This window comes from Sphaeramia orbicularis, chromosome 21, assembly GCF_902148855.1.
Source record: "Sphaeramia orbicularis chromosome 21, fSphaOr1.1, whole genome shotgun sequence".
Taxonomy (NCBI): domain Eukaryota; kingdom Metazoa; phylum Chordata; class Actinopteri; order Kurtiformes; family Apogonidae; genus Sphaeramia; species Sphaeramia orbicularis.
The window spans coordinates 49,325,135-49,351,672 of record NC_043977.1 but is presented as its reverse complement, the minus strand read 5'-3'; the positions used below and the strand labels follow the sequence as shown (position 1 = coordinate 49,351,672).

Genomic DNA, 26,538 nt, shown 5'->3' with positions numbered 1-26,538 from the left:
CCCCCCAATCACCACCAAAATTTATTAATTTCTTCCTTGTGCTGGTATCAACATTTTCTGAAAATTTCATGAAAATCTGTCCATAACTTTTTGAGTTATCTTGCAAACAAACAAACAAACACGCACGCAAACACACAAAGCAAAGTGATCACAATACCTCCTGGCAGAGGTAAAAATAACATGCGCACACTTGGAAAGCCTCGACCTGACTTATCAGGCACACTACTGCCACCCAGTGGCCTGACTTATCAGTGCATGCCAACGATTTTGGATAGATGGATGGACGACCACTTGATGACAACACCCTGCGGCCAGTGTGGCCGAGGGTAATAACTGGAAGGATAATGGGGAACGGTCATTTTCAAGGAAGAAATGTGGACAGAAAAAAATCTTGAATGATGGGGATCTGCAGTCACATAGATGTTTGGTGAAATCAGATGATAAAAAAAAAACAACAGTAGAACTCATGGCTACCTTTAATAGTGAAAGTAAGACCATTTTCACACCCACAATGTGAAGGGAACTCGAGGGATTGGGGCTAAACAGCTGTAGAGCCTTAAGAAAACCACTTATCACTGAGGCTTCAATTTGATAGAGAGCATAAAGATTGGACTGTGTTTCAATGGAAGAAGGTCATGTGGTCTGATGAGTCCAGATTGACCCTGTTCCAGTGGTGCAAGAAGGGATTACCCATCATGCCTAGTGCCTACAGTCCAAGCCAAGGGAGTAGGTTTGATTCTGACATTGGTGGGGACACAAAAGGGCTCCAAGGCAGCACTACTGAAAGTTGATGTTTTTTTGCATTTGCGATTGTAATTTCACGTTATGTAGAGCTGATGAAACAAGCAAACAGTCATAGTTGGTTTTAGCCATTTTGGCACCCTAGGTGAGATTTGAATTTGGTGCCCCCTCCTTAAAAAACACATACATGCACACAAACACACACATACATATGAGGGGGGCACGAAGAGGAGATACATGAAGCATGAGAGGAGATGGACAAAGCAGCCAGCAGTAAACCACATAAAAACATTTATAAACCACATAGAAACATATATCAAACAGCCAACTAGCAGTAAACCATATAGAAACATAAATAAATCAGATAGAAACATTTATAAACCAGCCAACTAGAAGTAAACCACATAGAAACATATATAAACCACATAGAAACATATATCAAACAGCCAACTAGCAGTAAACCATATAGGGTACGGTTACATGATGTTTTTTAAATCTGATTTATTTTTCCAGAAGAAATTAATTCGGAATTAAGTATTTTCTGTTTACATGAAAATGTTAAACCCAAATAAAGGTTTACATGAGGTATTAATGAGGTAGATAAGTGAGCAAAAGGGTTTGTGCTGCAGTGCTCACGTTGCCTTGTTCTCGCAGCCCTTCTGTTTGCTTAGCTTAGCATAGTCACTGCATTTCCATGGTCACATGTAGCCAGTTTTTTAAAGGTGATTTGTTGTCTTTTGTAAGCGATTTTGTGAAATCTGATTCTCCCTAATTATTTCTTTAGATCTGCGACTTACTGCACTCATACAATCTTCGGACTGTTGTGTTGACGAAAGTTGGAAAATCTTTTTGTTGGAAGGGATGCATGCGCTAAACTAGCTTTGCTTTACCATTTTAGCTTTGCATTAGTTTTTATTTCCCAAGATTTTATTACTGCAGTAAGTCACATCGCCATGGTTTGAGCCTCAGTTTGTGATCATATTGACCCCACCGGACTAAAGTAATGATTAGGGAGAACTGAATTTCACAAAATCACTCATAAAACACTACGGATCACCTATGAAAGCCTGGCTACGTCTGACCATAGGAATGAAGCGATTATGCTAAACTAGGCTAAGCTAAGTTAACGGAAGGGTTGCGAGAACAAGGCAATCGGTGCACTGCAGTGCAAACTGATTTGCCCACTTATCGAACTCATTAGTGCATGACAAATGAATTAACAAAAAAAACAGGTGATGAACTCTTCCTTCAGGGTTTTAGAGGCTGGTAGATTCCATCAGAATAGCCCACTGGAATGGTTTGGGTTGACTAGACTGCATTGCATATTCTTCCGCCAGCACAGAATTTATGCGTCAACGCGACAGGACAAGACAACAAGCATGTGCAGGATGGCAGGAATAAAGTCCAAATGGAATAAAGGGTTTACATGTCTGAGGAATAATTTAGTTTGGAATTAAAAGGGGATTAAACCAGTGACTTTATTCTGATTTAAATTTATTCTGAACTATTCTTTTTCAACTGGAATAAGGTGTTTACATGGGCATCTTAAATAGGATCTAATGTTTATTCAGATTAAACCAGGAATAAAAGTTGTCATGTAAACGCACGGATAGAAACATATATAAACCAGTTCAGCAGCAATAACGCAGACACCTTAGCAAATATCTCATTTCTTAATCATCTACAGAACCATTATTAGCCAACTTAGCTTCATTTCAGTTCAGCTAGCTGTTGCTAGTAACATAAAACGTTTTTTTAATATAATAAAAGTTACATCCCTCTATAATTAGATTATTTTTCTGCTTCCTCTTTTCTCTGCTTCTAAACTGTGCAGCTAAGGCCTTGGAAGGCCTTTTCATGGTGATAAACTCTCCATCCTTTACCTGGATGCTTAGTTCTACACCTGTCTGACTCTGTCATTCCGCTCTGCTCTGTCTCTGTCCCTCACACACACAGTGAGCACTGGTCTGGGAGAGCTCACCTGAGAAATTACAGGGGGGGTTGTTGTTTTGTTTTATTTTCCTCTCATTCCTTTATTTTTAAGACAATTGATGAGAAATTATTATGTTATCAGTTATCAACCTTTGCCACGAACCGGCCCTGCACACATAGACACGCATATGCATGCATGCATGCATGCAGGCAAACAGTCAGACACATGTACAAATGTAAATGTAAATGACACCTCTGATATTCAAATCCATCTAGCTGACGTGACCCAGGCAGAACAAATGCAAACATGTTGACAACTTATGCTAAGCGGTTGGAGATACCAACTGCCTCCTGTCCTGTCCAACTTTTTTTTTCCTGTCCTGTCCAACTAGCGTAACTGTAGCTTTTACAAGTAGATGGAGTAACAGCGGGGACGGCCAATCACATGTACAATAGCAAAACCGCAGAGCCAATCGGAGAGTGATAGAGGCGGGACTTCTAGCAGAGACCTACTGTTAATCCTTTGTGTGCCGTAATCATTGACTAAACACTATGGACAGCGGTTGGATTGGTAGGAACAACACAGTAGTGGCTGGATATTGGTAGGGACGTGTCCCTAGCATCCCTATGCAATTCTACGCCCCTGGTCCAAGCCTGTGGGGGCAGTGTCTGGGGTTGGCTCAGGTCTAGGTTCAGTAACATTATGTGTCCATAAATGAGTTCAGCTGAACCTGAATAAACTGTACGACCAGATTATTCCATCAGTGTTTTTTTTTTCTTCCCTGATGATTCCAAGGTGACAATACCAGGATTCATCAGGATCCATTTGTCAGAGTGGTTCAGGGAACGTGAGACATCATTGTCACACATAGACTGGCCTCCACAGAGTCCAGACCTGAACCACAGAGTCCAGACTTAAACCACAATGAGGATATTTGGAATGTGCTGGAGAAGACTTTGCACAATGGCCTGACTCTTCCGTCATTCATGTCATCAATCATGACATTGCAGAAGCTTATCAAAACAATGCCACACTGAATGCGTGCCAGAATCACAGCTAAAGTTGGTCCAACTAAAGCAACAAACAAAACAAACCCCAAAAAATCTAGTTTTCCCTTTAATTTTTTAAATGTTTTGGCTGTGATATAATTCATTGCAGAGGGACCCTGGGGAATGATGGCAGCAGGTATATGAAGCAGTGGTGGTTGTAAAGATACTTGCAGAGCAGTGAAGCAACATTAGTGTGGACTAGGGATGTAAACAATTAATCGACTAACAATAAATTGTTGATAAGAATTTGCTCGATTAAATTATTAATTAATTATTAAATTATTAATTGTCGGTTAATTGCCCTTTTCCACCTGTCCACACCTGTCCGAAGGCTGACAGTTTGTCCGCACTGCGACGCCGCGGCTGGGATAGCCGGTCATTGAACCGGATCATGGCGTTGATGAGTTAGAATGTCTTTATGGACATGGTGGAGCCAAACACAGAGCGGCCCGTCTGTTTTTGGGAGCGGTGCACCCCCGACTAAATACGCGCTCAAATGCGGGGTCGGTATCGTAGTGTTTTCCCCGGAGGTTGGTCTAGTCAACAGTCAGTGAAAAGTTTCACTTTCACTTCTGCGGTGGCACGGACTGCACTGTACCCCCATAGTGTTAGAAGTAGGACGGAAAGTGACGTACGCACGCGGATGGTTACCAACCAACACGCACGCATCCCCTGGCCATACTGAAACGTGTGCGAGTCCCCCCCCCCACGAAATGCATGCGTGTGCCCCCCCCCCCCCCATTACACCGCCACATCAACAGATGAATTCCACAGGAAACTCTGACTGTATCCAATGGTTCAATAAATCAATCATTAAGGAATGTAACGTGATTTTTTCATGGAGTGTATAATCAGTATTTAGTTTTTATTCTTATAGACTGTATTGAAAAAGAAATTCAGGTTCTCAGGAAAATCACTGCTTATCAATTAATCGTTAATTGATTGATAAGGGCAACCAACTAACAATTAATGAATTAATCGATTATTTGCATCCCTAGTGTGGACGGAGCACAGGTATTTGGGCAATGAATATAGACCACCAAATGGCCAGCATTGGATAGACTACACCCTGGTACACCCTGGACAAGTCGCCAGTTCATCACAGGGCTGACATGTAGAGACAAACAATCACTCTCACATTCACACCTATGGGCAATTTAGATCAACCAATTAACCTATCAGTGCATGTCTTTGGATGGTGAGAGGAAGCCAGAGTACCCGGAGAGAACCCACACAGACACGGGAGAATATGCGAACTCCACACAGAAAGGTCCCACCCCCATTGTCTGGTGTTGGAATCGAACCCAGGACCTTCTTGCTATGAGGCACGAGTGCTAACCACTGCACCACCCAGTGGTGCAGTGTTATCGCCCACTGTTTATCCAGTTGACATTGGATAGACTCTATGTCAATATTTGACTTGTTTCTTTTTCCTAATACTTACTTGGGTGTGATACAGTAAGGCTCCTTGAGTAATGCAAGGTTCTCGCTAGCGTCATTGAACGTCGGGGCCCCCCAGAGCAGCGTCGGGGGGCCCCGATGCTGAGATTTGACCCGCGACACTGTCTTTCAACCAGCATAGCGGTGTTTTTTTTGTGTGTGTGTGTGATCGTCCAGCGTAATGATAACGAGACTTGAATTTGAAAAAATATATTCCTTTATCTAGGGCTGCACAATTAATCGATTTTAAATTGAAATCGGATTTTTTAATTAGGACGATTTTTAAAAAAGGGAAATCGTGAAATCTATTTCACTACTTTCTCATGCCTCCGGGCCACGTGCCTGTGGGCTAATGTAGGCACTTCCTCCTATCTGTGACAGCGGTCTTTCACAGAAGTCTGTGTACTGACCGGACTTTAAATCTGTTAAATTTGTTAATGCCGATATTTCACGCACAGATCCCGCAATTGAAATATAACTGAATGTGGATCACTCATCTTCCATTGTCCCGGATCCGTACCGTACTGTCTTCTTCTGATCCGGGTCCGGGTCGTGGGGTCAGCAGCCTCAGCAACCTCAGCAGAGGGGCCCAGACAGCCCTCTGCCCACACACATCCACCAGCTCCAGGGACAGAATCCCTCTAGCGCACAGGTGTCAAACTCCAGTTCTCGAGGGCCTGTATCCTGCAGGTTTTAGATATTTCCCTCTTCTAGCACACCTGGTTCAATTAATGATCAGCTCATCATTCAGCTCTGCAGAAACCTGATAATGATGGAATGGCTTCCGGGTGTGATGGAAGAGGGAAATATCTAAAACATGCAGGACACTGGCCCTCGAGGACTGGAGTTTGACACCCCTGCTCTAGCGTGTCCTCGGTCAATCTCTTCCATGCACGGATTCCCCAATTTAAATATAACCGCATGGGGATCACTCATATTATGTGGTCCACACATGCACGCATGACTGATGCCTGTCACTGACTTACATCAGTATTACTTCTTTGGGCCAGATACCCAGAAAAAAAAAAAAAAAAAAAAAAAAAAAAAAAAAAAAAATATATATATATATATATATATATATATATATATATATATATATATATATATATATATATATATATATATATATTTATTTATTTATTTATTTATTTCTCTTACTTGCTACATTTTTCATTCACAGATGTAAGTTCTTTAACACAAAACCAAATATTATTTATTTTTGAAAGTTGTTGAACTTTATTTAAAGCTGTTAGATAAATCTGGAAACAAAAAGGCTATAAAAACCATCAGTGTTTGCTCTGATTTGGACATTGTATTGTACAGTAGTGTATTCCATTCCCCTTGGCAAACTTGTTATGTTATTTTCTTGTTGTATACATTGTTTGTATACTCTACTTAATTCAATAAAGATTTAATGAAAAAAAAACAAAAACTTCTGTGGGCCCATCATGTGATACCATCACAGATTTGAGGTAGGGAGCAGTGGCTTGCATTGTGGGCTGCTCATGAAAATGACATGCTCATTGGCTGACAATGAGACTTCAATCAATTTATCTTATTTAAACGGACCAATCACCCGTGGAAAATTATATCTAAAATTTAGCCCATGCATGCGTGTAGTGTAAGTTGCCACTCCGACTATCCCGTATGGAGTAATTCCCATCAATAATTACCATTCATAAATTGAAAAAAAAAACCTTTTTGCTTTTAATCATTGTTGTAACAAACACAAAAACTTGGCTTTATTCCTCAAAATTTGCCCTTCAAAATGCAGGAAATAGTGTTTCAGAGAGTTATAAATTTCAAAATTTTCTGGGACAGGATGCCCCCGGACCCCCCTACAAAACTCACATCATGTACATGCGTGCCGCGTACATGGTGCCCCTACACTGTGAAAAAATCCTAGTGAGAACCCTGTAATGATTAATGTTTATGTGTTTATACTCTTGGCAGGTTGATACATTAATATATTAACTTCTACTTTGTGTTTATGATCAGAGGCATACAGTTCCCAGCTGCCCTTAGTCTGCCAGAGCCCCTCATCAAAAAGATATCATATCGCCCCATGCCATGTGTCCTCAGTCAGGGACAACTTCAGTTGATTGATGTGACGTCCTGTGGACATAGCTGGCCTTGTTCACATAGACATGTTAACGAACGGCACATTATTATGTTAATGTAGGTCCTTTTCAGCTAGATGGGGTGTAACTTTCACTTTCTTTTCGATTCTCCTCCTTATCCACATCTACTGTCTTTTCACCTGTTGCACTCTGGCTGAATCTTCACTGCTTTTAGGAGGGTTTAGGCTCTAGTTTGGCAGACATGTTCTCAGTTGAACCAGTGCAGGTTATATGCTATCAGCAAGCCTCTTTGAACTTTTAACAATTTCTGTTTCTCTGAAAGAAAAAAAAAAGGATTTTTACATTTTTTAGACCATGGATACAGATGTAGTTTAACAACAGGGTTAGAGTTAGACTGATTGTCATGACATTTACATGGTGCTTTATTGTTAATATTTATGTTTTTGGGCTCTTTACTGTTTTTGCCAATAGGAAAGAAAAACCAGGAATCTACCAATCAATAACATACCAGCGGTGCCACTAATCCCACTCACCATCTGAATAATTCATGGTGCGTCAGGACTCAGAGGCTGATGCTGTCTACATTTTTTAATGATTAATTTCATGAGTGTTTCAAGGGGTCTCTTAATTGTTGTTTACTGCCTGCTATGCGACCACATGTTATTTTTATGCCATCGTGATTACTCCCGACAGTGCCTGGAGTGCTTGAGAAATAAAGTCCATTAAGGGCTCCTGAGAGCTGTTTTCCTGTCAAGCACCTGGAAACATTTCCACATTCAAACTTCACTGCATATAAACAATAAATCTCATCCAGTCAGTAAGACAATAAGATGCACAAAGTGGTGCAGGAGATGTATTTATGGTTCAACAGTGCAGTAATACTTGCAGTTTCCCACAAAGCTAAATAATTAGTAGGATGTCTGTAAAACATAAAATGCAGATAACAGTACAAACAGTTAAAGAAAGGTGTCAGTAAAGGAGCGTTTTATTTTGATTGTGTGAGAGTGAGAGGTCTGAAGCTCAGTGCTGACAAAGTGTAATTCTGTAAAAGCGTGGTGTGAGTTGTGGAACAGATAACGTGTTTGACAAAAATTAAAGAGTATCTGTGAGAATGAGAGCGACTGCCAGGCCTCATGCCTTAGTGCATCCATGACCAGCCACCGCTCCCCTAGTCATCCTTTTACACTTACACAAACAATACAGTCGTCCCTCAACTTATTTAGCCGTCAGCCTGGAGGATACGCTTTGTGTTCCTATTAAACAGATTTAGGTGAAGCAGCAAATGATTCATGCTTTCTCAAAGTAAATTGTTTTTTTGTGCAGTTTTTAAAAATAAATTTTCTAATGAGTTGATACATTTTTGGTTACTTTATTGATAAGCAATAACAAAAAAATTAAGTAACAACCACAGCTTGTATAATTGGGCCGTTAAACTGTAATGTGAACATTTCCACATAAAATTAGGTCTGTATAAAGAATACGTTTCCTGTAGGATTTTTACTAGCAGCAGGGATTAATTAACGTGATCAATGACAAAAAAACTGACCAGATGTTTAGCAAGTAGTCATGAGCAAATTTAGTATAATTATAATTCACAGATAATACTTTACAGATGGTAAACAACTGATACAGTTAGAAGTTGGGACTAAAGGTGCCAATGGTGAATATAAGGCTTCTAAATTAAGAAACATGCAAAATAATAGTTGAATAGAAAAAAATGACTCCCACTTAGATATTTTATGGTTAGTCTGATATTCAGTTCCTCATTTATTGATTTATTACTTACGAGGGCCATTGATTTGGATATCTATTCATTACTTTGATGTTGTTCAATATGACAACTACCCACTTTATAAAAAAGTGAAGAATTTCAGTCCCATACATACCTAATGTGTTGTTAGTGTCAGTACATTTTGGGTGGACGGGGCAGGGATGATATTGGCTGATTAATTTTCTGTCAGCTTTTACCTACTCCAAACATATTTTCCTTATCACGTTGGGCTTTCAAAACCCATTATCAGGCCACCTTGAGATTTTAGAGCATACACTCTTGCCCAATTATGCCCCTTCTACTATACCTTATGGGAAATTTTTGATCCTATTTGAATTGTGTCGCCATTGGCACAAATTTCTCCATTTAAATGATAATTTTAAGAGCCAAGAGATTCACAGTTTTGTGAAGATAGTGAAGAAACATCTAGTTTTGTGTGATGTGGTTCATTGGACTCCATCTCTCCTCTTGATCTCTCCTCATGTGATATATATGTCAGCAACATAAAAACAGCTATTACGTCTGCATATTTCACCTTGTTCTTCAAGAGCGAGGTAGAAGAAGTAGGTGAAAATCACAACAGTCTGGTCATGTTGCAGCTGCAGAGACAACTTCAGGGACTCGGAACAGATTGTGGCATCACCTTTGTGACTTTTGGGTGTGTAGATTATATTTTCAGAGTCTGATACTTGAACACTTTTACAATGAATTAAGACTTTCTTGACTTGTAAAATGATCTTTTAAATTAAGAAATGCCAATTGTGTGTAAATAATGGAATAATTCAAAGGGGATCAGACTAGTCTCTCACCATTGACTACAGTCCAGGTACCATGTGGCACAGGTGGACGGGGTGGGACTTAAGTAGTATTGGATGAGCTGACAGTATTTATGTCAGCTTTTCTGATTCAGAGACCACATAAAAAGCTCAAAACTACAGAGAGAAATTGAAAAGTAAAATTTTACAGAGATGACAAAGATAATTTATAGCTGAAACATTGATGAAAGCACACTTTTGCCAACACTCAAGGTAACAAATAACAGAGCTCAGAAATCTAAAAAAAAGCATCACCAATAACCACTCTGGACCTCCATTAGAATTCCTTTTTAGGTTACTGGTCGATAGGTATTGTGAAGGTGCTTTGTCCCACAGCGTTGTCGTCTTCGTCTTTGTTAGCAATTTCTTTAAAGCTGTGTATGACGTTTGTCACTAGTTTTTCATCAAATCTGTAAAACCTGAGTGAGGTTTAGGTTTCGGTTTGGCATGTAAACAAATGGACTGGTTGTGATGGAGTACACTTCAAAGTTGTTCACTGTGAGGGGACTGATTCAGGTGTGTAATCATGGAAAGACTAACGGATTTGTGATACTTAGCCTATCACTCGGGTTTTACAGATTTGATGAAAAATTGGTGGCGAAAGTCAAACACAACTTTAAACATTTTCTTTGATTAAACTACTTGTTGGATTCATTTCACATTTTACGCGTAGCTTCCTTGGGACAGTGTCTACAAAGTCTGTTTACAATTTTCAGAAATTTAGATTTTCTTTCATTTTTTTTTTTAAATTTGAGAAATAAAAAAAAATGCTTTTTCTTATATTGGTCCATATTTTGATGGCTCATGACATGGAGATAGTTAGAGATATCAGTATAGTTACTATTGAGCACTGATAGGAAGTCAATATGGACTTTCATTTAAATAGTTGAGTTATCCTCCAGTGAAAGTACCACAAATTGAGAGACTGATCTCCTGCATCAAGACCACAGGACTCTAACATAGCACCAGAACCTGACAACCATGCAAATTCACGTTGTTATTGATTCTTGATCGCACATGCCGGTGAGATATAGGGCCATTGGTCCTATTTTTCTTATTGATTAGAGGCTTTATAAAGACAGTGCTTTGACTATGGTAAACTATTTTGGTCATGCATTTGTATGTCAGTATTTGAAGAGTTTGTATTGCTAGCTGACTAACATCCCAGCATTAGAGACAGTGTTTTATTTGAAATTCAGTCTTTGAGTCCTGGACTTGTTCCTAATGTGCATCAGGCAGTCAAGTGCATTCGCTCAGTGTTATTTTGTTGGTGGAAGAGTCAGTAACAACATAGATGGCAGTTTAACGATGAGTTTTTTGTAGGTTTGGTTCCTGGGAGACACCGAATGTCTTCTTTTGGGTCTCAAGTTGAAAAAGTTTGGAAAGCCCTGATCAAAAGAGCTGTTTTTCTCCTCTGAAATGAAATAAGACTCCTGAGAGTCTTGGTAGTCATGTGTTTCCATGAGTTTTGCAAGTGGCATGTGAAGCTTACACCTTATTCCCAACTGTTGTAAGTTACTGATGGCTAGTAAAGACAATGTGATGTACATCTTTTTTGTCTGACACACATAAATTTTTTTTGTGGCTTCTGTGGTATTTCTGGCTAAAAGTTGCGGCTTTCATTAGGACTTGTTTGTGTTCAGCTCTGTGGACACCTGTTGTATGTCACTTGGATAACCAGAGGTTACCCTGTACTGTGTGTGTGTGTGTGTGTGTGTGTGTGTGTTGCTGTTTTTATATGCTGTACTTTTGATTACATAAGACACACAAATGCCAGACTAAAACATTTCTTTCTCTTCTGCTGTTGACTCTGGAGTAATGGTAAGCCTTTAGGAAGCCTCTGTTTGCATTTCATTTTAGGCACCAGAACACCAGAGTCTATATTGAAAAGGAACTAACTTCTCCAGCTGACCATACAAACTGGAAAAACAACACTCAGATTTCATGCATTTTACACTTTCTTATTATCTTCATATGCACATTATATGCACTTTTAAATCTATACACAACACAATAATTCCAAAAACTTGAATGGGTGTGGTGATAGATACGAGGGTGGTGAATTTAAATGATGTAAACATTGCGAGATTTTAGTGACGCCAGATGGTGAAAATAAAAATGAATTTAATAGAAAGCAGACAAATGACAGAGCAATATCTTAAACAAAGAGCCGTCTTAAATCATTTCCCCCTATGGGAACAGTTATAAATGACACAATTAAAATGTGCTCTGTACTGAATTTTCTGCCTCGATACTCCACCTTAAACATGACAACTCGCCTCACCACCAGCCATGCACATACTTGAGGGCTATACAGTTGGGTGAAAAAGCCATACTGCTGTCACTGTGAACAATTTACTTCTGCAATTGTGATTTTAGTCTGTTTGCTTTGTAGACAGGGATTTTCTTCCCAAGTTATATATTATTTCCACCTCAAACCAGTATGAGATGAGTTCTCCATCTCTGTCAGTAATTATTAAAAATCTAAAACCCAGTGAACAATCTAAGGGAGGTTTATGTCTCCAACAGCTCATAGCTCAGCTAATCAGATCACTGTTTGGTGAATATGACATGAGTAGGGATGGGGGACTGTTGATGTTTTTGGTTCATTTTTAAAATAAATATAAAAATGTTTTTACTCTTTAACATACTCTGTAAAGCATCTGTGTAAATCAGACTCACTTTGGATTCACTGTGTAATGGAGTTTGTAAGTCTGACTTCTTGGTGAAGGACTAATTCTTCATCTTCTCATCATCTCTTAAGCAGCAGCAAACACTTTAAGTACATAAGCTAAAGTAGACTAAAGCCAAATACTTTAGCCTATCTACTTGTGCTAGCAACATTTATGCTACAAATCTATAAATTATAGCGATTCCCTCTGTAAAACACTGTAAAATTACTGATAAAGAGGCTACTTGGTGCCCCAAGGAACTGTACTGGCTCCATTCTTCTTCACCCTCTATACCTCTGATTTCTAGTTCTACACTGGATCCTGCCACCTCCAAAATTTTTCAGATGACTGTTCTATAGTCGGATGCACCAGCAACAATGACAAAGAGGAGTACAGAGGATTGGTGGAGAGCTTTTTTGTGTGGAGAAGTCAGAACCACCTAAAGTTCAACATTAGCAAGACTAAGGAGGTGGTGGTGCACTTTAGGAGGAACCGGAGTCAACCTGTCCCAATCATCATCCAGGGTGAGGGGGTGGAGATTGTGGACTCATACAAGTACCTTGGGGTCAACATAAACAATAAACTGGACTGGGCGGACAACACAGATGCACTTCACAGGAAAGGCCATAGCAGGATGTTCTTCTTGAGGAGACTGAGGTTGTTTGGTGTCTGCAGTGGGTTCCTCAAAGTCCTCTACCAGTCCATGGTGGCCACTGCACTGCTCTCTGCTGTAGTGTGCTGGTGGGGTGGTGTTAGGACTGGTGAGGGCAACAGGCTCAACAAGCTGGTGAGGAAAGCCTGGTCTGTGGTGGGACTGGACCTGGACTGCCTGGATACAGTGGTCGAGAGGAGGGTGAAGGACAAAATCTGTGCAGTCCTGGACAATCCTTCTCACCCTGTGCATGATGAGCTGTGGCTGATGGGCAGCTCATTCAGCCAGCAGATTATCCAAGGTGCAGGACTGAACATTTCAGGCACTCCTTTGTCCCAACCGCCGTCAGACTGTACAACAGCAGCTTGGCTTGAACTATATCCTGCTCTGAACAGACTTTTGCATTTGTAAACATCACTCACTTGCACACTTATAAAAGTCACCTACTGCACACTTGTTACTTTATTTATCATTATTATTGCTATTTTTTGTCACTTTAACAAATATTTTATCTTTTTTATCTTCCTATTGTATTTGATGCATATTGTCTTTTGCTGCTGTACATTTGAATGTCCCCCTTGGAGGATCAATAAAGTATATCTTATCTTATCTTATCTTATCTTATCTTATCTTATCTTATCTTATCTTATCTTATCTTATCTTATCTTATCTAACTTCCAAAGAATGTTAGCTGAATAGTAAAATTTTGACAGTGCAGTTTATTTTTTAAATGAAACAATCTGAAGAGTGTTATGCCACAATTGTGGTAAAATGTATGTTCAAAACATAGACTATGTAGATGTGGACAATGCAGACAGACAGTGTTTTGTGCCTTTTTGGTGTCTGCGCTGTCACCGTGTTGGAGACCATACATAGCTTATAAATGAGTTTATCTCAGTAAGTAGGTTTAATGTAAACACAAACAACCAGATCAAAATGTGCTTAGTGGCCCCTGATGGAGAAATATTACACGCTTCTACAGGGTGGGGAAGCAAAATTTACAATGAACATTTAGTTGTTTTTTCTCAGCAGGCACTACGTCAATTGTTTTGAAACCAAACATATATTGATGTCATAATCATACCTAACACTATTATCCATACCTTTTCAGAAACTTTTGCCCATGTGAGTAATCAGGAAAGCAAACGTCAAAGAGTGTGTGATTTGCTGAATGCACTCGTCACACCAAAGGAGATTTCAAAAATAGTTGGAGTGTCCATAAAGACTGTTTATAATGTAAAGAAGAGAATGACTATGAGCAAAACTATTACGAGAAAGTCTGGAAGTGGAGGAAGCAACAAAAAACGTACCAAAGCTTTTTATTAAAGCTCTCAAATCCAAAATCCTAAAGGATCCAACCAAATCCATGAGAAAAATGGCAATTGAACTTGAGGTAGACAACAAGACCGTTAGAAATGCAGCAAAATATGATTTGAAGATTTAAATCCTCATGACTTTCAATAAACTAATTGGTCATACACTGTCTTTCAATCCCTGCCTCAAAATATTGTAAATTTTGCTTCCCCACCCTATATATTTAAATGTTGATGTATTAAAGTAAAAATCTGACATGTAATCATGATATAAACACAACTGGTCTGGGTGCCTTACAGTGATAGAAATGAGCTTTGTGGACGAAAGTCTCTTTTTTTTTGCCATGTGTTTTTTTTTTTTTGTGGCTTTCCCCAATACTGTCTGAATGTTTTGCTATTTTACACACATGTTTTCACATAACCATCCCATTCTTAAAGGGTCTGACAGCTGCCAGGCTTATATACAGTATGTAAAAGCTGTCTATATGTTTGGCTCAAAGGGATGATCCCATTACTAGTAGCCAGTTAACTTTGACTTTGCACTCTTAATTGGTATCTGGTTTGAGCTCCTGTCTAGACTGTTGTGTAATATTTTTCTATGTTCTTGTCGCAGTCGTCAGTGGAAGTGCTGCCTCTACACCGTGCACAGGTCTTACCTATGACTGTGATGGGATGAAGCCTTGAACAGACCATTCCTGTCTGTCCTCTGAGCTGCTGTCTCCCCTTGGGAACAAACACATGGTGGTGACCAGAGCCACCACACAGGGGCGCTGACACCCCCTGCCCCTCTGCTCTGAAGGCCCGCCCCCCCTTCAACAGTCAGGACCATGAGCTCTCACAGCCGACAAGGTCAGATGGGAATATGTCACACTACATCTCTTCTGTCTGCTGTGTACCTATGGTCACTTTGACTGGGAAAAGCCTTAATATGCCAGTAATATTTACTAACATAAGAAATAGTATTTGGCATTTGGAGTTATGCATAGCAAGTGAAGAGGAAGTCTGTTTTTTTCTAGTCATTGTGACAGATTTTTCCTCCTATATATAGGTATGGTATATAGGTGCTAGGGTGAAATACATTAATGCAAGGTTATTTACTGAATGGGTGAATGAATGAACTTCTGGTAGAGCTGTGATGACCCGGGCTTTACTTAGGATTGCTGAAAGACAAGATGCTGTCTGGGCTGGACTTTTTGCCCAAGGCTTTTGCACACAGGGTGACGGGGTGAGGGATTTTGTGGTCATGAAAGTTTTATATTTCTCATTAGACACTAATAACTAATGGTTGCAGCTTTATAGTGACTTAAACTGGATTCAAACATGGGACTTGAACACATACAGCAGGAGGGAAGGAAACAGAGGTGTAACTTTTGGGTTAAATGGGCGGAACCTGAACACTGACTGCCTGTAGGCTGTGACATTAAAATACTAAAGGTGACAAAACTTTGTTGTTATATTCACAAATTCATCCTGACTTCCATCAACTCTGAGGCCCTGAAAAGAGCTGCCTCTCACAAAGAAGTGAAGTGGTAGCTAGAGATAGACTGATTGATTGGCAGTGGCCAATACTAATAGTGGCTATTGCTAATACAGTGGAACCTCACAGTCCAATTGCACCGTAGTGCCAGAAATTAGCTTTACGAGCTGCAGCTCTCGAGAATTTTTGTCTGAAAATACGAGTGTAAATCGGCAGTACGAGCAGGTGTCCCTCCAACAGGTGCAGCCTTCACAGGCTCACATCATGCTCAGGAGCAGCAGCATTCTGATGGAGGAGGAGATTACCAAATTCCCCAACAAGGACAAGGCAAGGACATCTCTACAAGTAAATTAAAAGAAGTGTTGGCAAAGTGGACAGAGGTTTCTGATTTTGTTGAAAAATATCATCCAGACAAATGAAGTTCAGGTCGTGCACCTGCTTTATTTAAAGACAGTGGTCGGACACATTTTGAGAACATTTTAAAATGCAGAACAAAGCATGTTTCTCTGGATGGATTTTTAATGAAACCATCTGCAACTGTGGACAGTGATGAAAGTGAGGCCAGAAAGAGCAAATTAAGTGAAGAGAGAAAATGCCAGAAATACTTCTCCCTGATGTTTAATGGAAGGAGATTCTCTTCCTCCTCCTTCCCATTTCACTGTATTCCTTCCTTTATGGATCATCTCATCTTTTAAGGTAAATAAATTAATAAATCCAGTTTATGTGTTTTTATAATTATTTTCTTTCTAACTGCACTTTTTCTTAAACTTTTTTCATAAAATTTATTTGTAAAACAAGTAAATTGCAAAACACACATGGTCATGGAACTAATTAAATTCATACAGGCAGGTTCTACTATACTATTCTGCTTTTCCGTTGACAGAGTTATGTTGACTTGCCTTGAATCAACACTTCTTTTTTGGTGTTTCCACTGCATAAGAACAGGACACCAGCCACCCTCAGATACTATTTCTATTTTCACCTTCACAAAGATTCTGAATGGGCTAAACGGAAAAACTACACTTGATGTAAAATCAGGCAGATCAAAGATTGCCCCAGAGTCATTGCTGTGTCAGAATGTAGAAGGGTGTCGTGTCACAGTGTGGAACACCAAACTAGCTGGCAATCGTTGAAAATATTACAGCAAATTTTTATGTTTTATTTTGGAAATTATTATTTAGAGCTTCAAGTTTCATCCTACTCCAATGCTGCCTCGTAAATAGCTGCAAATCCGCTAAAAATGCGGCATAGTTTACACTGTGTGGGTATGATGACCAGCAGTGTGGAAGGAGTAGTATACCTTCAGCAGAAATGCAGCATATTAGTGGTTGAGTTGAGCTATTACTGTTAAGAGAGGAATGGTATGACCCATGTACACTCTGGACACTGACTTGGAGAGAAAATAATATCTTAAGCAATAACAATTGCTCCCTTAGACTATAAATCTTACAATTATAAGTCTTGGCACTTATAATAAGTCTTGGCACTGTAATTGTGAGATGGATGTTGGATCCAATATTTAAGAATCTGAAAGACTGTTAATTTCAGATATGTAACGCATTTTTGTTGTCTGAATTATTAGGGTAAGGGGTTGGATTGTTATTGGCAGACTAACAGGAATCTGATTTCAATGCTCTAGACGTTCATTATTTTATTGTCCTTTTAATCACCAATCTACTCATGGTTTGCTAGAAACTGGTTTATGTTATTGTTACATTGCATTAATCTCTAACTTTAATATATTTATTTGTGAGAGCCAGAACCTTTTTTGAAATTACATTTCAAGCCAGGGCCATGTTAATGCATGGGCCTGAAGGATACTTTCCTGTGGGCCTCACAAGCACAAGGACCCCATGCTAATCTGTATATGTTAACCCTTCAATGCACCTTGTATCAGATATGATACATACCTATCAAAGGCGCATAGTTACTTCACTAATTGCTAATTTAAGTTCTTTTCTGCTTTTTTCAATTATTTTTAAATAATTTTTTAAAAAATTTTGTACTTGGATTTTTTCCATTATTTTTATATAGATTTGTTTTCTTTTGTGCTTGAATTTTTCCATTATTTTTATGCAGATTCATTTTATTTTGTACTGGAATTTCTCAATCATTTTTTTTTTTTTTTTTTTACAGATTTTTTTATTATGTACTAGAACTTGTACAGAAAAATAATTTCAGACAATTTGAAATCTGTATTCCCAAAAGTTGAAATTGTGCTCAGAGTGTTCACATCCATGATGGTGACCAACTGTACAGGAGAATGTTCTTTTTCAAGACTGAAACTTATAAAAAATTGGCTTTGTAACACAATGGGGCAGCATCACTTGAACTGGCTTTCACTTATGTGCATGGAAAATAACTTCCTGAAGATCAGTGGCTTCAAGCCAATAATAATTCCTGTGAGCAGTTGTTGTAGGGGCCCCAGTTCATTGTTTTGCCCGGGGGCCCATAATCCTGTTAAGACAGCCCTGTTTCAAACTTTCACAAACAGGTTGTTCTTTGCAATTTTGACAAAATGATGTCCCAGTGTGCTCGTGCTCTTCAAGTGGAAGTACACCCACAGTGCACTGCAGGTCTAGCTTTTCTTTATTCTTCCCCAATCTGTACCCCAAAGCCCTTACTCAGCCCCCTGCCCACAATGCTCTTTCTGTCTTAGTTGTATTCAAGCAATGATGTCACAGCCATTGATTAAGTGTTGTTGTGCTGTGTTTCTGTGTGACACATGTGGGTTGCTGGCATGGCATTTATTTTTTAAAACACGGAGTGGGGAGACAGTGTGGTGCGAGCCAAGAGCTTCTGCGTCAGAGTGAATGTTTCAGGGCATCCAGATAACAGACCAAAGATATCTGTGACTTTTTTCTTACTTGCTTAAAAATGCCTGCACACAGATTTGTGTTATGCAAGTGGAGCTTTGGAGGTAACGCTATTTTCCACTTTTTCCTCCTATCTTATTTTGATTAGCTCCATTGTCTGTCCACAGTTATATGTCATGATTTGATTATATGATTTTTCCTTTCATACATAATTTTTTTTTTTTATCTTAAAGGTTTAGGGGGAAATGAGTACAATGGAAAAATGATGAATGCATTGTAGTGAGTGTAAATGGATGTCATTATTTGGTCTAAACATCATTTGGACTGGTTTGAGTAAGGAAAGGACTTTTACTTCTTGCTCGAAACATGTCAGTTAAAACTGCAGTGCTTCATAGTATTTGTTGTCATTGGGCACCAATTTACCCATGAAACAGACTTTGTCCAGTTCCAGGTGTTTTCAGGCAGATAGTAGATTAAATACATGACTGCTATTAAGATGTCCGTAGATATGACTTCACTTTTCGTCTCTGTGACTTGACATGGAAGCTTTACTTTCTTTTTTCTTTAATTTTCTTTTCCAAAGTGGAATGAAATGATGTTAAATATATTTATATTTTGTCTTTTGATTTCAACTGAGGAGGGAGCTGATGTTCAAATCGTGTGTTTTTTGTTTCTTTTCTTCCTTAATTAAGAGTTCAATTTGAATGAATAAACAGACTAATCCCAATTTGCCAAAGCTGATTTATTCTTTATATTTTCCAGTATTTCCCACACTATACAGAGGCTAATATCCAGCCCAGGCCCTCAATTTACTCAGTCATGGCATGTCACAGCTTTGCCTTCAGTGTAAAACAGTAAGAAACAAGTGTTTTTCTTGCTTCGTGTGCAGCTGTGATCTGTGGACAGTAATAGGTGTGGAGATGGAGGGAAGGTTTACCTTTCAAACTGTAACACAGCTGTCCTGACGTGACCTCCAAATGGTAGCTTTGTCTCATGCAGGCGAATGGTTAACAACTGCAGAGTACTTCTGTCCACCGATTTCAACTGTTATTTGGCAGAGACAGTGAGTTCTGTTGAAGAGAAAAGACTTTTGTGACAGGCATCAATATCAACCATATTAGTGTGGTTGAAACCTGTTGAGCCAAACACATGCCAGAGGGGAATGAATAGATTTATTACTTACCTTATTAGTAATTATACTTGTAATAAATCTGCATTGGACTTATAGCAGAAGTTAACCAGTGTTTGAATGAATGAATGAATGAATGAAATCTTTATTTCGAACATGTAGACCGTGAAATCAAAACAAGAATCAACCAACAAAATATAAGTACTGGTACATAAATGATTGATAAGCAAACAAACAACAAAATAAATAAATAAATAATAATAGTAAATAATAATAATAACACTGGGTTACAAAAAAATGTTTTTTGCAAGTTGTCTAGGTTTTTTCAACTGAATTAGGACCATTTTGCACCGCTAAATCCAAAAATGACATCTGTTTTTTTCAATCAGGTCAGGTTTTTTTGCTAATTTGATTTTGAAAAATTTGATCTTCTCACAAAATTGATTACATTTTTGTGACTTTATCAGTTGATTTTTTATATAGTTCTCACCCAAAATAGGTTTTAAGAGAAAAACAATCATTTCACCATTGTTCGTGTTAGATACAATGGTGTATTCACCGCAGATGTAGCAGAATACGTCAGGCTTATTTTTGCAAGATCTTCTAGTCGAAGCCATTTCATTCACCTGTAATATTAAAGAAAAACATTAATCATAAATTGGCAAAAGTAAAATCTTCAGAACTCGTTTATTGCAAGAAATATGAAAGAATTTTGTATCATATGATGTGAAAATGCCCATAAATGTAAGCAAAAATGTTAAAAAGCCAATATGTAGCATAGTTCAGAAAGTTGACCTGATTGAGCAAAATTAATGTGATTTTTGGATTCAGCACACCAAAATTATCCTAAATCAGCTCAAAAAACTTAATCAATAAATATGTTGTTGACCAGTGTAATAATAATAATAATAATAATAATAATAATAATAATAATAATAATAATAATAATAATAATAACAACAACAATAGTATAACAATATCACACATCCTTTTACCTATGTACATTAATATGATAATACCCATTTACAACTTTTCCTACCAGATATTAATACCACATATTAATAAAAACTAAAAACAACAAAAACAAAACAAACAAAAACCCTCAAACAAAAACACATATGCATACATAATATAAATACATATAATATTCAATATTCTATATTATCCTATACAGTAATAATATATGCATATATCCATATTTAAACTAGCTATTATCAGCACATATGTGTCAGAGCTCCACTATAAAAAACAATCGGACCCCCCCCCCCCCCAGGTCCTTTCTTCTCTGTATTTTGTAAAAATCATTTGTTTGTATTTGTTTTTAAACTGTAGGATGTTTGGACATTGTTTCAGCTCCACACTCAGTTTGTTCCATAGTCTTACACCATTATTGGATAAAGATTCTGTTTATCCAATAATGGTGTAAGACCATGACTAAGACTATCTTCGTGGTTCGACATCTTTGTGTCTTAAAATTTGTCATTTCCCTTAATTTATACCCTCCCTCTCTTTCCTGAAACATTTTCTGTACATGGTTTGGTAATAGATTATTTCTGGCTTTGTACAGAAATTGTGCTGTTTGGAATTCAACCATATTAAATTTTACTATTTTAGACTTTACAAATAGTGGATTGGTGTGTTCATGATAACGCACATTGTGGATTGTTCTGATAGCTCTTTCTTGCAATATGAAAAGTAGATCTAGTGAGCTTTTGTATGTATTGCCCCACACCTCTGTGCAGTAATTAAGATAGGGTAAAACCAGGGTACAAAACAGTGTGTGGAGTGATCTGTTGTCTAAAAAGTGTCTTGCTTTGGCCATTACAGAGATGCTTCTAGATATTTTAGTGCAGATGTATTTAATGTGAGATTTCCAGCAAATTGTGTCATTTATTATCACCCCAAGGAATTTGATTTCATGTACTGTTTCAGTCAAACAATGGAAAAGAATGTGGAGATGATGTTAAAATATTTCTGTTGTGTCACCTAACGGTTTCATACAGATAAACGGATGGCGACCATCACAACAGGTGTAGCCAAATTTGAAGTGTTAGTGGATTTGCAAAGAGTGTTATGTTGGGGCACAATTTGGTGGAACATTTGCGCGTGAAAAGATGAGCCTTTAAGGACCCTACCTGATGAAGATTTACGAAGTGTTTGTGTCTTTTACACAGACTCCAGCAATCAGAAAATCCACTGGCATGAGTTTCATAAATGATGTCATTATTTGACATTACTGTGGCTTGGCTCGCAGGTACACTATTCTACCAAAAGTAATGGGACACCTCTTCAAATCATTGAATTTAGGTGTTCCAATCACTTCCATGGTCACAGGTATATAAAATCAAGCACCTAGGTATACAGACTGACTCTACAAACGTTATTGAAAGAATGGGTCAACTCTCAGGAGATAATTCAAGCATTGTTCCATGACAGAATGCCACTTATGCAGTAAGCTCATTCAGGACATTTCTTCACTAATAAATATTCCAAGGTCAACTGTCAGCAGTTTTATAACAAAGTGGGAAAAATTTGGAACAACAGCAACAAAGCCATGAAGTGGTCGTCCATGTAAAATGAGAGAGCGAGGTCAGTGCATGCTGAGGCCACAGTGTGCAGAAATCACCAACATTCTGCAAAGTCAATATCTACAGACGTCCTCATATGTCCTTCAGATTAGCTCCAGAACAGTCATAAAGAGCTTCATGGAATGGCTTGTCATGGCCGAGCAGCTGCATCTAAGTCTTACATCATCAAATGCAGTGTAAAGCTTTGGATGCACTGGCATGAAGCAGCTGCCACTGGAGTCTAGAGCAGTGGAGAAAGTAGGTCCCAGAGTTAACAGAGATAGGGTGCAAATAGAGTGATAGAGGGATGATCTGCTTGAAAACTTAACTGTATGGAAAAGGATGCATGTTGTTTTGCTATTTAGCTTTCTGTGTAACCAAGGGGGCAGGACTTTGGCCCCAAAAAGATATTCCATAACATACTTTGTCTTGTGGGACAGCTCCACTGTAAGCTGTAGTTAATAAGTTACACTAACAAGACTCTAAAATACTTTGTTATGTAATGCTTGATGAAGTTCATCGTTTTACCAATTCAGTAAGTTTTAGCATAAGCTCACCCATGACACCTCATAGATTGCCCTGACCCATCCTGCTGCTGCATCTCCACCCCTTTTGTCCAAGTATGGTTTTTTCCTGCTCTAAAAAGCGACATGGTGATAACCAAATTGTTAACTGCTGGCTTCAACAGGAAGCATGTTGAAGCCAGCAGTTGAAGCCAAAGTTGGGTGGTGTCATAGTACCCTGCAGCAATAGTTATGGTTTATTATGAGACTGGCTGCACCGCTCAGTTTTCTTGACAAAGGTAAAGCTAAAATGTCGCAATTATTCAATAGATATACTTTGGTGTCAATTCAACTAGGTGGCCACTAAAGCAAAGTATGTGTGGAAAACACAGCCCTATTATGAGAAGTGACACTCCTAAAAGCCACACTGGGCAAGTAAAAATATATATTTATATGTTAATATATGTTTCTTCTCTACTTACTTCACCACCAATCCATGTTGTCAAGGTTTTTTTGTGCGTGTAATTCCCCTTACCAGTGACTAAAAATCATCATATATCTCTGTGTATTTTTGTAAGCTTTAATATATTTTACCTTATTGTGAGAAAAAAATGTGGTCATCTTTGTCAAGTAAGGGAGTACTCTGCAGAGGATGATGATCACAGATTTTTATTGAGCTTGGACTTTGTTGTTGTTGTTGTGTCATGTAGTGAGGGGGACGAAGGAAGTAGATGCTGATACTGATACCAAATTGCCAAGTTGCCCCCCCCCCCACACAAATATGTGACAGATAGTTATCTTTCACTTTTCTTTATTAGTTCCAAAAAATTGAATGAAACTTTGAAGCATCAGTTTCACACCAGACATTAGTAGTTAATTTCCCCCTCTTGGCCATTAAGTCTATTCAGTTTGGTAAAGGCTTTTCCATTAATGACAGATCATCACTTCCCCATTCTCCAGCCAACCTTAGATCACTGAAGGGCCTTTTGTCTGACTTGTACTTGGGTGGCGAAGTCTGGCATGTTGACTTGTTACTTGGCAGAATACACACACACACACACACACACACACACACACACACACACACACACACACACACACACGTAAACAACCCTTTTCCCTAATGCCCCTAACTGTAACCCTAAAGTCCCCAGTCTTAGCACTAATGCCCCTATCCTTAACCCTTCCCCCAACCTTAACCCTGTTCCCCTAAACCTTAACCCTTATGCCTCTAACCTCAACCCTTCCCTCAACCTTAACCCTTTTCCCCCTAACCTTAACCCTAATGCCTCTAACCTTAGCCCTAATGACTGTAACCTGAACCATAATGTCCCTAACTTTAACCCTTTCCCCAACCTTCGCCCTAATGCCTGTAACCTTTGCCCTAATGCCTGTAACCTTAGGCCTAATGCCCTTAACCTTAACCATAATGCCCCTAATTTTAACCCTTTCTCCAACCCTAGATCTAATGCCCCCAACCTTAACCCTAAGGGCTGTTTCATAGTCAAAGCAAGGGCACGCAGACGCAAATGCATTACTACGCATTGGCAGCTGTGATGCATGCTTGCATCTCAAAATGTGTTGTCCACTTTTTTTGATACATGATGCAGCGACACGTGTATTACCATACGTCACCAGTGGGGGCAATACGTAAGCGATGTAGTTTAATTTAAATGTTATATTCACAGAAGAAGAAAATGATGATTCACCGGAGTCTCCGGCAGAAAGCGAGCTACTCAAGCCAGCATATCAGAGACAGACACTCAGAAATATTGGAAATGCCTTTCCCCGTCTAGAATTTACATAGGCCGAACAAGAGATTGGAATTCCCCATCCTGATTCTGTCTCTGCTGCAGTTTAGAGGCCGAACATATTACCATGGCACCGCGGCCTGAAGAGAGACAGCGGGTGCATATTGAGGCACTGGCATGGATTCTGTGACAGCCGCCCTGGGTGAAGCTGCAGAATCCATGCCATTGCCTTGAAATACCCCCATTGTCTCTCTGAGACAAAATCAACATTGTTATGTTTTACAACCTGTTATGTGTTCTTTGTGCTCTTAAAATGAAGGGTCAAAACTGGATGTTCGCTCATAAAAAGTGACATGGGCTCAGTGAGCTCTGATTGAACGTTACCGATGACTGTGTATGTGATTTTTCTCCTGTGAATTGAGTGAGTTACCATGGTATTCCTACCCTTAAAATGTCCGGTGCAACAAACACCAGAATACACTTTTCTTCAGTAGGCATTTTGATCTGAATATCACCCGGTTTGACACCCAGACTGTACCTGACTCAGAGCTACCCCCTACTGCACAAGCGATGTATTGCATTTTACGCGTCACCCGGCTGGGAGTGTGTTGACTATAAAAGGAAATGAGTAGCACGTGTCGCTTGCACGCATCACACACGTTGACTATGTAGGCAACCTAATGCCCCTAACTGTAACCCTTCCCCCAACCTTAATCCTATTGGCCCTAACCTTAACCCTCTTGCCCCTAACCTTAACTCTATTGCCCCTAACCTTAGCCCTAATGCCTCTAACCTTAACCCTAATGCCCCTAACCTTAGCCCTAATGTCCCCAACGTTAGCCCTAATGCCCGTAACCTTAACCTCAACCCCTAGACAGTCACTCATTTCATTTTACCATTACCTGAAGTTAATTTTTGCCTTAGCCATAAAACTCCAAAGTCAGAGTTCTCAGGACTGGTTGAAGACTAAGACTAAGATTTTCTTCCAAATCTAGATAAATACTAAAGTTTGTCTGTGCAGCTATAAAGAGACACACACAGACAAACTCTTATTCCATAAAGGGCCTCCTCTGTTCTCTCAGAAATCGGTGGCAAGGGGGATCTAGCATCAATAAATGGTCATGGTGACTCCCCTGTCTGGAACACTAAAAGACAGAGGCCTTCTGAGTCTGCTTAAATCCCTTAAAGGCTTGTACACACTACTAATGCACAAATAAATAGGTGTTGGTATTGTAATGTGCACTTGTCTTTGTTGTTTTTTTTCCTTCTTGCATGGGAAAAGACTTTGGCTTTGTCCAACATTGGAAATGCTTCATTTCTGTCTGTCCAGTAAGTCCATTTTTAAGCTGCTTTACTAAGTACCTCGGTGAAATAATGCAGAGGTTTATGAGAATACAGAAAAAGTCCTAAATAGCTATAAAGAAAACAAATATTTGATTTTAATTTGGAAAATGTATTCACCTATCACAGAGTTGTAGTATATTTTACTTTGCTACATGACAATGTTGATGAAAATCCATCTATGTAGGTTGCCAAGCAAGAAGAATAAAGCATAGACTCATCAAACTTCTGAAAAATGCCATGCCAGCAGTATCTCACTTGCTTTACTGTAGTTCTTGACTCTACTCAATTACAACTAATGATTAAATGAGTAAAATCCAAATTGAAATTGACAGAATATTTAATGTTGACTCCTGGCTTGTGTGGGTTTTTCAGTCTTGGAAACTTGGAACTTGATTCTGTCCTGAGACCTGATTTCCCAGTAGTTTATTAGATAACTACATCATCAGAAACCCCTGCTGATTGTGAATAATTTTTTTTCATAACC

General features: G+C 38.9%; 1 protein-coding gene across 2 annotated transcripts in view; it reads left to right on the top strand.

Annotated features, from left to right (window-relative positions):
- The window catches only part of hdac4 (histone deacetylase 4), a 244,530-nt gene that overhangs the window by 25,517 nt on the left and 192,475 nt on the right, over positions 1-26,538 (top strand). For both annotated transcript variants that reach the window (XM_030124416.1, XM_030124414.1), the window contains exon 2: positions 15,081-15,316. In XM_030124416.1, coding sequence (XP_029980276.1) covers positions 15,295-15,316 — 22 coding nt within the window. In that variant the 5' untranslated portion in view covers positions 15,081-15,294. The remainder of the gene's footprint in view (positions 1-15,080; positions 15,317-26,538) is intronic.